We start from the raw sequence: 12522 nt of genomic DNA, 5'->3' as shown, positions 1-12522 counted from the left end.
GAGATTGGCCAGGAGCCAGGTATCTCCTCGCAGTCGGACAGTGACGGAGATAAGTCTTGGCTGGATCCACGCCAGTGTCGGAGAGACAAGGCACGCAGCAGAAAAGGAGGTGTGCCAGAGATTGAGCTGAGTCACTGGACCACACCCCACAGGGGATAAAAGGGGGTGAGGTGGCCATTCAGACTCTGTGACGGACAAAACTAACTACTAGCGAGTCACATTGTATCTTTGAAACAACGTTATCTGCCTTAGATTTAATACGGACTGGACTTGACAATTCTTGAACTGCGTGTACCTTGTTTGGGTTTATCTGTCGGAGGAGCAACCCCTCCCTTTATGAGTAAAGTTCTTGGCAAGCAGCTACTGGGTTGCTGCCAATCCTCTTATCGAAAGAATTTGTTGTCTGCCAGTTTTATTTAACCCCTGGATATCTGTTTGTGTGCGTGTGTGAGACGGGGACAGAACAGACCTTTCCAGCCGGTTTCTGGTAAACCAAGTCAAGAGGGGGAAGCCAGATTCACTTACTGACCGCAGGATTCAGTGAACTGCAGTGATTTGTTTAACAACAAGGGTGAAAAGAGCCCTGGTGGCGCAGCAGACTAAAGCACTGTTATTAACAGTGTTATTAACACCAGCTGCCTGCAATTACTGCAAGTTCAAATCTCACCAGGCTCAAGGTTGACTCAGCCTTCCATCCTTTCTAAGGTAGGTAAAATGAGGACCCGGATTGTGGGGGCAGTAAGCTGACTTTGTATAAATATACTTTTTGTACTTTGTACAAATATACTTTTGTATGAAGGCTATTGCGTAACGCATTGTAAGCCGCCCTGAGTCTCCGGAGAAGGGCGGCATATAAATCAATTTTTTTAAAAAAGGATTGAAATACCAGGCATGGCTCGCTTAACAACCAGGTTGCTTAGGAGCAGGGAAAATCTGGTCCCAATCTTGGTCATAAGTCAAGGACTACCTTTAGTATCTTGTTTTGGGAAGCAAGCCACGTCAGTGCTAGAAGGAACAGGGTCTGCTCCCTGCTTATCTCCCGAACGGCTTTCGAGTAAATAGCAGCCTCATCAAGAAGCCACCAAGAAGAAAACCACAGAGGACAAACCCCACTCCCTTCTAACACTGATGATGTTACCTAAATGGGTCATGAAATGTCTGCAAGGAAACCACCAAGCTCAGAGAGCACCAAGGACCCCAGTCTTCCTCCTCCTCTTCCTCCTCCCCTCTTTTCTCCTTCCCCTTCCTCCCCCTCCTTTCTCTTCCTCCTCCTCCTCTTCCTTCCTTCCTTCCTCCCTCCTCTCAAGAAACCCCACTCCCTTCTAACACTGATGATGTTACCTAAATGGCTCATGAAATGTCTGCAAGGAAACCACCAAGCTCAGAAGGCACCAAGGACCCCACAGCCTTCCTCCTCCTCCTCCCCCCTCCTCTTGGGAAACCCCTAATACTGGTGAGAAAAGAGAGACTCGATGGGGTTTGTTTATTTGAAAGATTCTTACGGCCAGCTCACCACAACAAACCTCACCGTTCTTTCCTGTTTTTAAACTTCTCAGAAATTCAACGTTTGTCTCAGCCACACCACAACTCCTGCAGTTGGATCTCCCGGGTTAATGGGATGCCAGCTTTCGGTTACCCCAAACTCCGTCTCGGTCCCTTCCCGTCTTAAGCGGTCAGTCCCAGCAGCCTCTCGCTGAATTCCCAGAGCTTCTTGGCCAGCTGGTCATCGCGGGCCTGTGGCGAGGGCACATTGGGCTGGCAGTCCACAAAATACCGCCCGCTCAGCCTCTCGATGCCCTCCTCGGTGGCGCAGTAGATGGAGGTCTGGGCACCCGCGTCACAATCTCGGACAAACAGCCTCATGAACCAAAGGGACGAAAATATCCACCATGGAAAGGAGCGGTTGATTTCGGTTTTAACAGCTCCTGAAAGCAAAGGAGAGTTGGTGGTGGGAATGGGCCCGGGATAGAAAGAAGCACCATCCGGGGTGACCCAGATGGAAGAAAGGATGGAAGGCTGAGTCAAGCTTGAGCCTGGTGAGATTTGAACTTGCAGTAATTGCAGGCAGCTGGTGCTACTAAAGTGCTGTTAAGTAACACCAGCTGCCTGCAATTACTGCAAGTTCAAATCTCACCAGGCTCAAGGTTGACTCAGCCTTCCATCCTTTCTAAGGTAGGTAAAATGAGGACCCGGATTGTGGGGGCAGTAAGCTGACTTTGTATAAATATACTTTTTGTACTTTGTACAAATATACTTTTGTATGAAGGCTATTGCGTAACGCATTGTAAGCCGCCCTGAGTCTCCGGAGAAGGGCGGCATATAAATCAATTTTTTTAAAAAAGGATTGAAATACCAGGCATGGCTCGCTTAACAACCAGGTTGCTTAGGAGCAGGGAAAATCTGGTCCCAATCTTGGTCATAAGTCAAGGACTACCTTTAGTATCTTGTTTTGGGAAGCAAGCCACGTCAGTGCTAGAAGGAACAGGGTCTGCTCCCTGCTTATCTCCCGAACGGCTTTCGAGTAAATAGCAGCCTCATCAAGAAACCACCAAGAAGAAAACCACAGAGGACAAACCCCACTCCCTTCTAACACTGATGATGTTACCTACTTGACTCATGAAATGTCTGCAAGGAAACCACCAAGCTCAGAGGGCACCAAGGACCCCAGTCTTCCTCCTTCTCTTCCTCCTCCCCTCTTTTCCCCTTCCCCTTCCCCTTCCTCTCCCTCCTCTTTCTCTTCCTCCTCCTCCTCTTCCTTCCTTCCTCCCTCCTCTCAAGAAACCCTAAACCTTACTCCTCCTCCTCCTCTTGGCAAACCATCCCTCCCTTCTTGCACTGATGGAGAAGAGAGAGACCAACGACCAGGGGTGGGTTCTAAATTTTTTTACTACTGGTTCTGTGGGCGTGGCTTATTTTGTGGGCGTGGCTTGGTGGTGGGGTAATGTGACTGGGTGGGCGTGGCAAACTTGTTTTTTTTTTTACTTTTAAAAGCATTTTTTCTACAACTTTAAGAGGTTGCAGAAAACAATGCTTTGAAAAGCCTCTGACGATCTCAGCTAAGCTGCGGGATCATCAGAGGCTTTTTTTTTTTTTACTTTTAAAAGCATATTTTTGGCCGAAGGGGTTGTAGGAAAAAATGCTTTTAAAAATTAAAAAAAAAGACTCTGATGAGGTGGGCGGGGTAAGCGAGTGGCAACCGGGCCGGGGACCGGTTCGGGGGCATGGCCAGCCAATATTATTACCAGTTCTCGTAACTACTACAAATTTTTACTATTGGTTCTTGTGAACCGGTGCAAATGTGGAGCAACCCACCACTGCCAACGACTTGATGGAGTTTGTTTCTTTATTTGTTATGCCCGACATTGGGCAAATCACGACAAAATTCATTGCTTGTCTCAGCCACACCACAAGCTCTGAGTAGTTTCCAGATTCCCTGCAGCTGGATCTCCCGGGAGATCTCCCGGATCTCCCAGCTTTCGGTTACCCGAAACTCCATCTCTGTCCCTTCCCATCTTAAGCGGTCAGTCCCAGCAGCCTCTCGCTGAATTCCCAGAGCTTCTTGGCCAGCTGGTCATCTTCGGCCGGCAGTCCACAAAATACTGCCCGCTCAGCCTCTCGATGCCTTCCTCGGTGGCACAGTAGATGGAGGTCTGGGCACCCACGTCACAATCTCGGCCGAGCACCATGAGGAACCAAACCAACCAAAATGCCCACCGTGGAAAGGAGCAGTTGATTTCGGTTCTAACAACTCCTGAAAGGAAAAGAAAGTTTGTTTGTGTGAACGGCCCAGGATGGAAGGAAGAACCTTCTAGGGTGACCCAAAAGGAGGAGGAGGAGGAGATCTCAAATAAATCCTTCGCATAATCCTGTTGCCCTTTTGGCAGCCTTGGGGCAACTTCTAAATATTTTTTGGAAGACAAAATGCTGAAGGGAGTGGGCGATGATGCAAAGGAAGTGTGTGTGTGTGTGTGTGTGTGTGTGTGTGTGTATGTGTGTGCGCGTGCCCATCTGCATGCTGAGTCCACTGCCTTTGGATGGCTAATAGATTCAAATGGATAATATTTCATAATGATCTTCTGTCTGTTCCCTCACTTGGTTAAAATAGTGTATATATGTATGTGTGTTAGTGTGTGTGTTGTTGGACACATAACAACACACAACTGGATGGCTAATACATTCCAATGAAGAATGTTATAGATGGTCCTTGACTTATGGCCACAGTTAAGCCCAAAAAGCTAACCCTTGAGGACCTGGCCCAATCCTGCTTGCAGGCTGGGTTCTTGCTGGGGCTTATGACTTATGACTGATTTTCACAGTTATGACCACTGCAGCAGCCCCTTGGTCACGTGATCAAAATTAGGATGCTTGGCAATTGGCATGTACAGGTATAGCCCTAGACTTACAACCACAATCGAGCCTAAAATGTTTGCTGCAAAGTGAATTTTACCCCATTTTATGGCCTTTCTTGCTGCCGGGGTTGCTTCCATATGATAGAAATCTAGGTTGCCCATGGTTAGCATCTGCAATCATCAACGGGGAGTAGGGGGATAGGAGCAGACCTTCCCTACCCTCACCCCAGCAATTCCAGGGCCTCGGATGGCACAGGAACAATCCTGCCCCTGTTTCAGGCCATGATAACCGGCTGCCAGGATCCTCCGTGCCCAGGATGGGCTGGAAGGCGCCAGAAAGAGAGAGAAATGTAGCTCAGTCCTTCTGAACAAATCTTTCCTTCAGCCTATCACAATTTTTAATAATGCAGGGTGAAAATAATTCTAATAATGCAGGGTGAAAAGTCTTCACCTGGACTGTTGCACTGGCAGGAATGCTGGTTTTCTATTGAAGAGCAAAAGGAAGTAAAAAAAACAGGACTTAAAGGAATATCTGGATCTGGTTGCTCCATCTGGGGCGCCAAATTTCCACTCACCTGGATCAACCGCATAGCAGGTAACGTTGGTTCCTTTCAGCCGCTTGGCCAACTCTCTGACATGGAGAACATTGGCTAGTTTGCTGTTAAAATATGATTCTGTGCCTTCCATCATCCACTTGTTCGGTTTGTTAGTGGAGTGAAAGTCGATCTTCCCAAAGATGTGCGAAAATGAGGACACAATTATGATCCGGCTTGGAGCGCAGTGCTTCAGCCGGTCCAGGAGCAGGTGGGTCAGCAGGAAATGACCCAAGTGGTTGACCTGGAAGGCCCGGTCAAAGCCATCGGCGGTTTGGCCATCCTTAAGAATTCCTGCCAGAAAAGCAGCAATAGCAACAGCACTTAGCCTTAAATACCGCTTCACAGTGCTTTCCAGCCCTCTCTAAGCGGTTTACAGAGTCAGCCTGTTGCCCCCCAACAATCTGGGTCCTCGTTTTACTGACCTTGGAAAGACAGAAGGCTGAGTCGACCTTGAGCCTTGTGAGATTCGAACTGCCAAATTGCAGGCAGCCGGCAGTCAGCAGAAGTAGCCTGCAGTACTGCACTCTAACCACTGCGCCACCACAGCACACCAAGTAAGTGGATTATAGGTTGTCCTCAGTTTACAGTAGATCATTTCGTGATCATTTGAAGTTACAATAGACCTTCAAAAGGTATTATCACCTGGTTCCCCTTAGGATCACATGCAGAGGTGGGATTCACTTACCTTCCCTACCGGTTCGCAAATGTGAGCGCGCAAATGCATTTCACTCGCACGTGCCCCCTCTGCGCATGCGCACGGCCTTCCATGCATGCTCGTTGCTCACGCATTACGTCCAGGCGGGTGGGCAAAGCCTCCCGCAGTCGCCACTACCGGCTCGCCCAAACCGGACAGAACCGGCTGAATCCCACCTCTGGTCACATGACCACATTTTAGATGCTTGGCAACTGGCCTTCACTTAGCAACGTGTCCTGCAGTCATGTGACTGTGAGTTACATTTTTGTCAAAAAACATAGTTTTTTCCATTTTTCAGCAAAAACACCCCGTAGTGAAAAAATGGTTCAATTAACGACTGCTGCAACAAAGGTTTTTTGAAAGCCGACTGGGGAACTTTGGACCAAACACTAGGAGATGTGGAGTTCTAGCCTTAGGCAAGAAAGTCAGCTGGGTGACTCTGGGCCCATCCATCATTCTCAGCCCAGCCCACCTCACAGGATTGTTGTTTACAGGAAAATAGGAGGAGGAAATAGTGTTGGATCTGTTTGCTGCCTTGAGTTACTCATAAAAATAATAAGGCTGTATACAGAAAAAACGAACTACCACAAATGGGAGAGAGCGGCTTCTCAAGTTATGGCCAAATCCCCAAAGGAATAAGAAATGCCAGAGACAGCCAGAATCTTCCCCCTTCCTTCCCCCCCTGGAAACCCCGGGGAGGGTCTGCTCTCCCCCCACCTGCGTTGTTGATGAGGATGTCCAGACGGGGCTCCGATTTTAAGAAGTTCTGCGCAAAAGCTCGCACGGAGTTCAGGCTGCCCAGATCAAGGATCATCAGGATCACCTCCGAGTTCCCACTTTCCTGGAAAAGGAGCAGAAGGAATCCTGAGCCTCGGGATCCGGTGTGGCTTCCAAGGCTGATCCCAGTTGATTCACCTTCTGCGTAGGTCTGCTCCTCTATGTGCAATCTCTCTGGGTGGTGCATAATAAAACAATACTGGCAGTCCTCGACTTACAACCATTTGTTTAGTGATCATTCAAAGTTACAATGCGACTGAAAAAAATGATTTTTTGCGGTCCTCACACTTACATCCTTCGTTGCATCCCCAGGGGTCACGTGATCAAAATTCAAACACTTGGCAACCAGCATATATTAACCATGGTGGCGTGTCATGAGGCCATGTGATCATCATCCCAAGAGGATTCCGACAAACCAAGTCAATGCGGGGAGCCGGATTCACATAACAACCACATGAATCACAAAACAGCTGCAGTGATTTGTTTAATTATAAGGAGCTGTCCCAAAGAAGAGGGGGTCAATCTATTCTCCAAAGCCGTTGAAAGCAGGGAAAAAAGCAACGGATGGTAACTGATCAAGGAGAGAAGCAACCTAGAAATGACGAGGAACTTTCTGACAGTGAGGACAATCCACCCAGGGAACACTCCAATCCACCCTTCGGAACTTGTAGGAGCTTCATCACTGGAGGCTTTGAAGAAGAGTCTGGACTGCCATCGGTCAAAAATGATGTAGGGTCTCCTGTTTGGGCAGGGGGTTGGACTAGATGACCTCCAAGCTCCCTTCCAACTCTGTTAATCTGTTCCTTAATCTGTTAGTTAGTTAGAGTAGAACCAGGAGAGGTTGTGACAGAATTCAAGGCAAAGCTCTTTAAGTGGGGAACAGCCAAGAGTTCGCAATGCGACTGGGCTGCATCGGAACTGGCCCTGCATGAGGCAATCTACGCTATGATTGGTTGCTGTAAGTATGAAGGGGGAGTTTCCAAATTCAAATTCAAACCTTTATTGTCAGAGTACAACATGTGTACAGTGAGATTGGCTGAGTCTCCCTTTTTCCCGCCTTTTTCTTCTGGGTGTTGTTTACTGTGTAATTTACCTCATGATGTTCCTGTGTTGCTGACTATCTTGTCTGCTGTAGATATAGATGTTAAACATATTTCTTTATTTAAATAAAACTACAAGTTCGTGTCAGTGTCTCTGTTTTCATTTGGACAATTGCTGCACAGTTGCCTGACCCAGATCCAACAAAACCACCTCCAGGAATGGGGCTGCCTCGAAAAATATGGAGCCCCCTGAATAATGGATGGAATAATGGATGGAAACTGAACAAGGAGAGATTCAACCTGGAAATAAGGAGATTTTTTCCAAAAGTGAGAGCAATCAACCAATGGAACAAAGTTGCCTTCGGAAGTTGTGGGAGCTTCCTTCACTGGAGGCTTTCGAGAAGAGACTGGACTGCCATCGATCAGAAATGGTGTAGGGTCTCCTGCTTGGGCAGAGGTTTGGACTACATGACCGCCAAGCTCCATTCCAAATTCCAACTCTGTTAATCTGTTAGCTAGTTAGAATAGAACCTGGACAAGCCATGCCAGAAATAAGGCAAAGCTCTTTAAGTGGGGAACGGCCGAGAGTCCGCAATGCAACTGAGGCGCATCGGAACTGTTGGGATGTTGAATGGAGTAGCTGGAACAGTGGTAATTGATTGGTTGGAGAGTTCTGGCCCTGCATGAGACAATCTATGCTATGATTAGTTGCTGGGGTGTAAAGGGGGGGGGGTTCCCTTTTTTTCCCGCCTTTTTCTTCTGTGGGCTCTGTTTGCTGTTTGATTTACCTCATGAATGTTCCTAAGTTGCTGACTATCTTGTGTTCTTTCTTTCTGGATGATGAGAAAGACTGATATAAATTTGAATTATATCTATCTCTATCATCCATATCTCTATAATCTTTCATCTATCTATCTATCTATCTATCTATCTATCTATCTATCCACACACAATTTTGTGTTAGTGTGTCCGACTTCATCTGGGCAGCTGCTGCACAATTCCTGGACAGCAACAAACAATAACAATTTAGTCCAAAAATGTCTCCTAGGAAATGTCAAGGCAGCTGGGATGATCTCATCACAGTGATCACAGATGCAGTTAGATGATTAGCTTCCCTCAGATATCGAATTATAATATCTATCCATTGCGAGTCTATGGCGCCATATTTAGCAATAGCCCTTAGACTTAGATACCGCCTCACAGTCCCTGCCCAGCCCTCTCTGAGCGGTTTACAGAATCAGCCCCCAACAATCCGGCTCCTCATTTTACCCACCTCGGAAGGAAGTTACTATGATTTTACTCTAACATTTTGTCTCGTCTATTGTATTGTCCAGCTATTATATATACAGGTAGTCCTTGACTTATATGAATAATTGAGCCCCAAATATCTGTTGCTAAGGGAGACAGCTGTTAAGTGAATTTTGCCCTATTTTACAACCTTTCTTCCCACAGTTGTTAAGTAAATGATTGCAGTTAATAACATGGTTGTTAAGTGAATCTAGCTTCCCTATTGACTTTGCTTGTCACGGGTCACAAAAGGTGATTGCATGATTCCAGGATACTGAAATCGTCATAAATATGAGTCTGTTGCCAAGTATCTGAATTTTGATCCCAAGACCATTGGGATGCTGCAATGGTCATAAATATGAAAAACGGTCATAAGTGCCTTCAAACTTCGAACAATCACTAAATGAAGTTGAGGATTACCTGTATAATATCAATCCCATTGTGACTCTATGGCGCCATATTATGGCGATTTTATCATGGTTTTACAATAACTAAACATACATTTGTGTTTGTGTGTATAGTGTGTTTTATCTGTGTTGTATATCAGGGATTTCATGATCTCTTTAGATGCCATATGCTAAATAAATGAATAAAAATAATCAGGAAAACACCTGGATGCAGAAGAACGGAGGGACGGAGAGAACCGCGCGGCAGGCGCTTACCCGTCTGATGTCGTACATGGCAGATTCTCCTCTCACTTTGTCACGGCATGCCAGGATGACACGGGCCCCTCTCCGGGCCAGATCCACCGCAGTGACCTTCCCGATCCCTGAATTTCCCCCTAGGAAAGGGAAGAGAAAGGATTCACCGAGATCACACAGTCTTTATTTATTTATTTATTTATTGGTTCAATTTATATGCCGCCCTTCTCCGGAGACTCAGGGCGGCTTACAATGCGTTAAGCAATAGCCTTCATACTTTTGTATATACCTATTTAGTAGGGCTTTCAGGCCCCCCTAAGCGCTGTTCTTTTTTATACAAAGTCATCTTATTGCCCCCACAATCCGGGACCTCATTTTACCTACCTCGGAAGGATGGAAGGCTGAGTCAACCTTGAGCCTGGTGAGATTTGAACTTGCAGTAATTGCAGGCAGCTGGTGCTACTTAACAGCACTTTAGTCTGCTGCACTACCAAGGCGCAGCAGACGGGGACCCAGGAGTTGTGACTGCATCTGTGTGCCTGCAGTTTTTGTGGCGTTACACAGTGAAGCATTTGTTTGGCAGTGTTTCTCAACCTTGGAAACTTTATGATGGGTGGACTTCAACTCCCAGAATTAAAAGAATGCAACTCTGCAACAGAGGAATTATCGAGCCCGTCATCTGCACCTCCAGAACTGTCTGGTTTGGCACAGCAGCGACACAGGGCAGGTGCAGACTTCAACGGATAGTGAGGACTGCAGAAAAAACCAATCACAACCAGCCTATCTTGCCTTAAGGACCTGTGCGCTGCACGGGTGAGAAGGCAGGCTGAGAAAATATCTACAGACCCCTCACATCCTGGACCTAAACTCTTGCAACTCCTCCCCTCAGGATGCCGCTATAGAGCATTGCATGTCAAAACAACCAGATACAGTCGTCGCCCCCCATCCCCATCCCCCCCCCGTACCATCACTCAGCTGAACACCTAATTCCCACAGAACTCTCTGATTCCTTATTTTTTCTCATCTTTCCTACTATCTTCCCCTATTGCTTTCTTATGATTTATCCACTGTTTGTAACTTATGATTAATGATTGTAACTATGATTATGACCTATGCCCTATTATTAGCTTATTCTATTCTGTTCTGTTCTATTCCCATTCCCATTCCCATTCCATCCATTCCATTCAAAAGGCACCCCAGAGGTCTTCTAGTCCAACCCCCTGCTTCAGCAGGAAAGACCCTATATCATTTCAGACAAATAGTTGTCCAGTCTCTTTTTCAAAGCCTCCAGTGACTCCCTCTTGCAGTTACTGGCATTAAGCCAGTTCCACCTAGTCTACACCTATACAGTCGGTTTTTCCTACCTTGCTCTTATCTACGTTCAATTTTGTTTTGTTTGTTAATTGACTAGCAAAAAGTCCATCTGTTTCTTCTGCTTGGTTGGGTGCCCTGTATTACACACCTATGACCATGTCCTCCGTTTTTCCTTTCGTGTCGACCCACAACATGATCCTAGGAGGTTTTCACCCTTGGATTTCTGCAAGTGACCTCTGACATATGATGCAACTCCACCTCCTCTTTTGCCTACTCTACTCTACTCTACTCTACTCTACTCTACTCTACTCTACTCTACTCTACTCTACTCTACTCTACTCTACTCTACTCCTTATTCTATTCAATTCTACTCTACTCCTTATTCTACTCTACTCTACTCTACTCTACTCCTTATTCTATTCTATTCTACTCTACTCCTTATTCTACTCTACTCTACTCTACTCCTTGTTCTGTTCTGTTCTGTTCTGTTCTATTCCCATTCCATCCATTCCATTCAAAAGGCACCTGGAGGTCTTCTAGTCCACTGCAAGAGTTTGCCTCTGGAAACCATTGGGGGAGGGGGCTCCATCAGTGAAGGTTTGAAAGAAGAGACTGGAGAGCCCTTTTTCTGGAGTGGTGGGAGTGTCCAACTTGGCTGGCTGGGGAATTCTGGGGTTGAAGTCCACAAGTCTTAAAATTCCAAAAGTTGGACACCCCTGGTATAGGGTTGGAGCAGGAGGGTTGGGCTAGAGGACCTCCAAGTCCCTTCCAGCTCTGCTATTCCCTTCGTCCTTCCGAGGCTCCCCTAGCTGGTCCAAGCAGGGTCTCCGCCAGCCCAGCCCAGCCCTCCCCCCCCCCGCTCTTCCGCACCCTCCGTCCTCCCTTCCTGGCCGGGGGTCCGGGGAAGCCCCAGGACGGCTGGCATCTGCGGAGCCTCCCGGGTCAGTTCTCAGCCGGTTTCTTCCCGAGGGGCTTTTTTGGCCGGACTTTCTCGGCTGCCTCTGAAGCGCCTTTGGGGCAAGCAGGACCTGCATGGGGCAGAATCTGCGCGGACTTCGACGGTCGCGCTGCGCTTTTGCTCCGGGATTCTGATCCTGCGCGGAGCCACTGAGGTGGGAGGGGGGGGGCTTATGGAAGGAAGGAAGGAAGGAAGGAAGGAAGGAAGGAAGGAAGGAAGGAAGGAAGGAAGGCAATGCCCCCCCAGATCCTCCCTTCCCCCCCCAGCTGACCTGTGATGAGCACCGTCTTGCCCCGCAGGCTGACCGCGTTCCTGCACCGGGTGGCCGCCACGAAGTTGTAGTAGAGCAGCGCGTAGAGCCCCAGCAGCAGCGCCGCTCCCGCCCCCAGCGCCCCCAACGCCTCCATGGCCCGAAGTCCGCTGGCCCCGCAGCCCCCCTTCCCTTTTTATCTCCCAGGACCCCGCCCCGCCCCCGCCCCGCCCCGCTCCTGCCTGGGACGCCCACGGCTGCCCGCTGTTCTGCCAACCTCTCGCTCTCCTGATGGTCTCCAGTCCTGCGTCCGAAGCGCGGTGGGTGGGTGTGTCCCCGGCCACCCGCAGCCTGTCGCCCTTTCGCCCTCCACTCGTCCCCCCTGGGGAAGGAAGGGAGGAGAGAGAGGGAGGGAGGGAGGAAGGAGAAGGAGAGAGGGATGGGGGAAGGAAAGGAAAAAAGCAAGGAAAGAAGGAATGAGGAGGAAGGAAGGAGAGAAAGATATGGCATAAGGCAAGGCAAGGCAAGGCAAGGCTGGCTCCTCAGGGGGAGATCTAGGGAGCAATTTCATTCTAGGGAGAAGAACTCATCCGTGGAAGGGCTTCCCTCCAGAAGC

The 12522-nt window shown here is 48.2% G+C and overlaps 1 protein-coding gene across 2 annotated transcripts; it reads right to left on the bottom strand.

Annotated features, from left to right (window-relative positions):
• Window positions 1-1533: 1533 nt before the first annotated feature.
• Window positions 1534-12063, bottom strand: LOC117658812 (dehydrogenase/reductase SDR family member 13-like). Of its 2 annotated transcripts, none has more exons than XM_060682302.2 (5): window positions 11928-12063; window positions 9406-9524; window positions 6357-6480; window positions 4925-5236; window positions 1534-1925 (listed from the first exon to the last, which is right to left on the bottom strand). In XM_060682302.2, the coding sequence occupies exons 1-5, from the start codon at window positions 12061-12063 to the stop codon at window positions 1666-1668; spliced, it is 951 nt and encodes a 316-aa protein (XP_060538285.2). In that variant the 3' UTR covers window positions 1534-1665. The 2 variants fall into 2 exon arrangements, with proteins under 2 accessions (XP_060538285.2, XP_087746742.1); XM_087890616.1 differs by lacking the exon at window positions 1534-1925 and adding an exon at window positions 3326-3751.
• Between the last annotated feature and the right edge of the window lie 459 nt (window positions 12064-12522).

The sequence above is a fragment of the Pantherophis guttatus genome, chromosome 1 (assembly GCF_059756535.1).
Source record: "Pantherophis guttatus breed Tessera chromosome 1, ASM5975653v1, whole genome shotgun sequence".
NCBI classification, from domain to species: domain Eukaryota; kingdom Metazoa; phylum Chordata; class Lepidosauria; order Squamata; family Colubridae; genus Pantherophis; species Pantherophis guttatus.
Note: the sequence above shows the minus strand (reverse complement) of the source record. Positions and strands in the feature narration are given on the sequence as shown.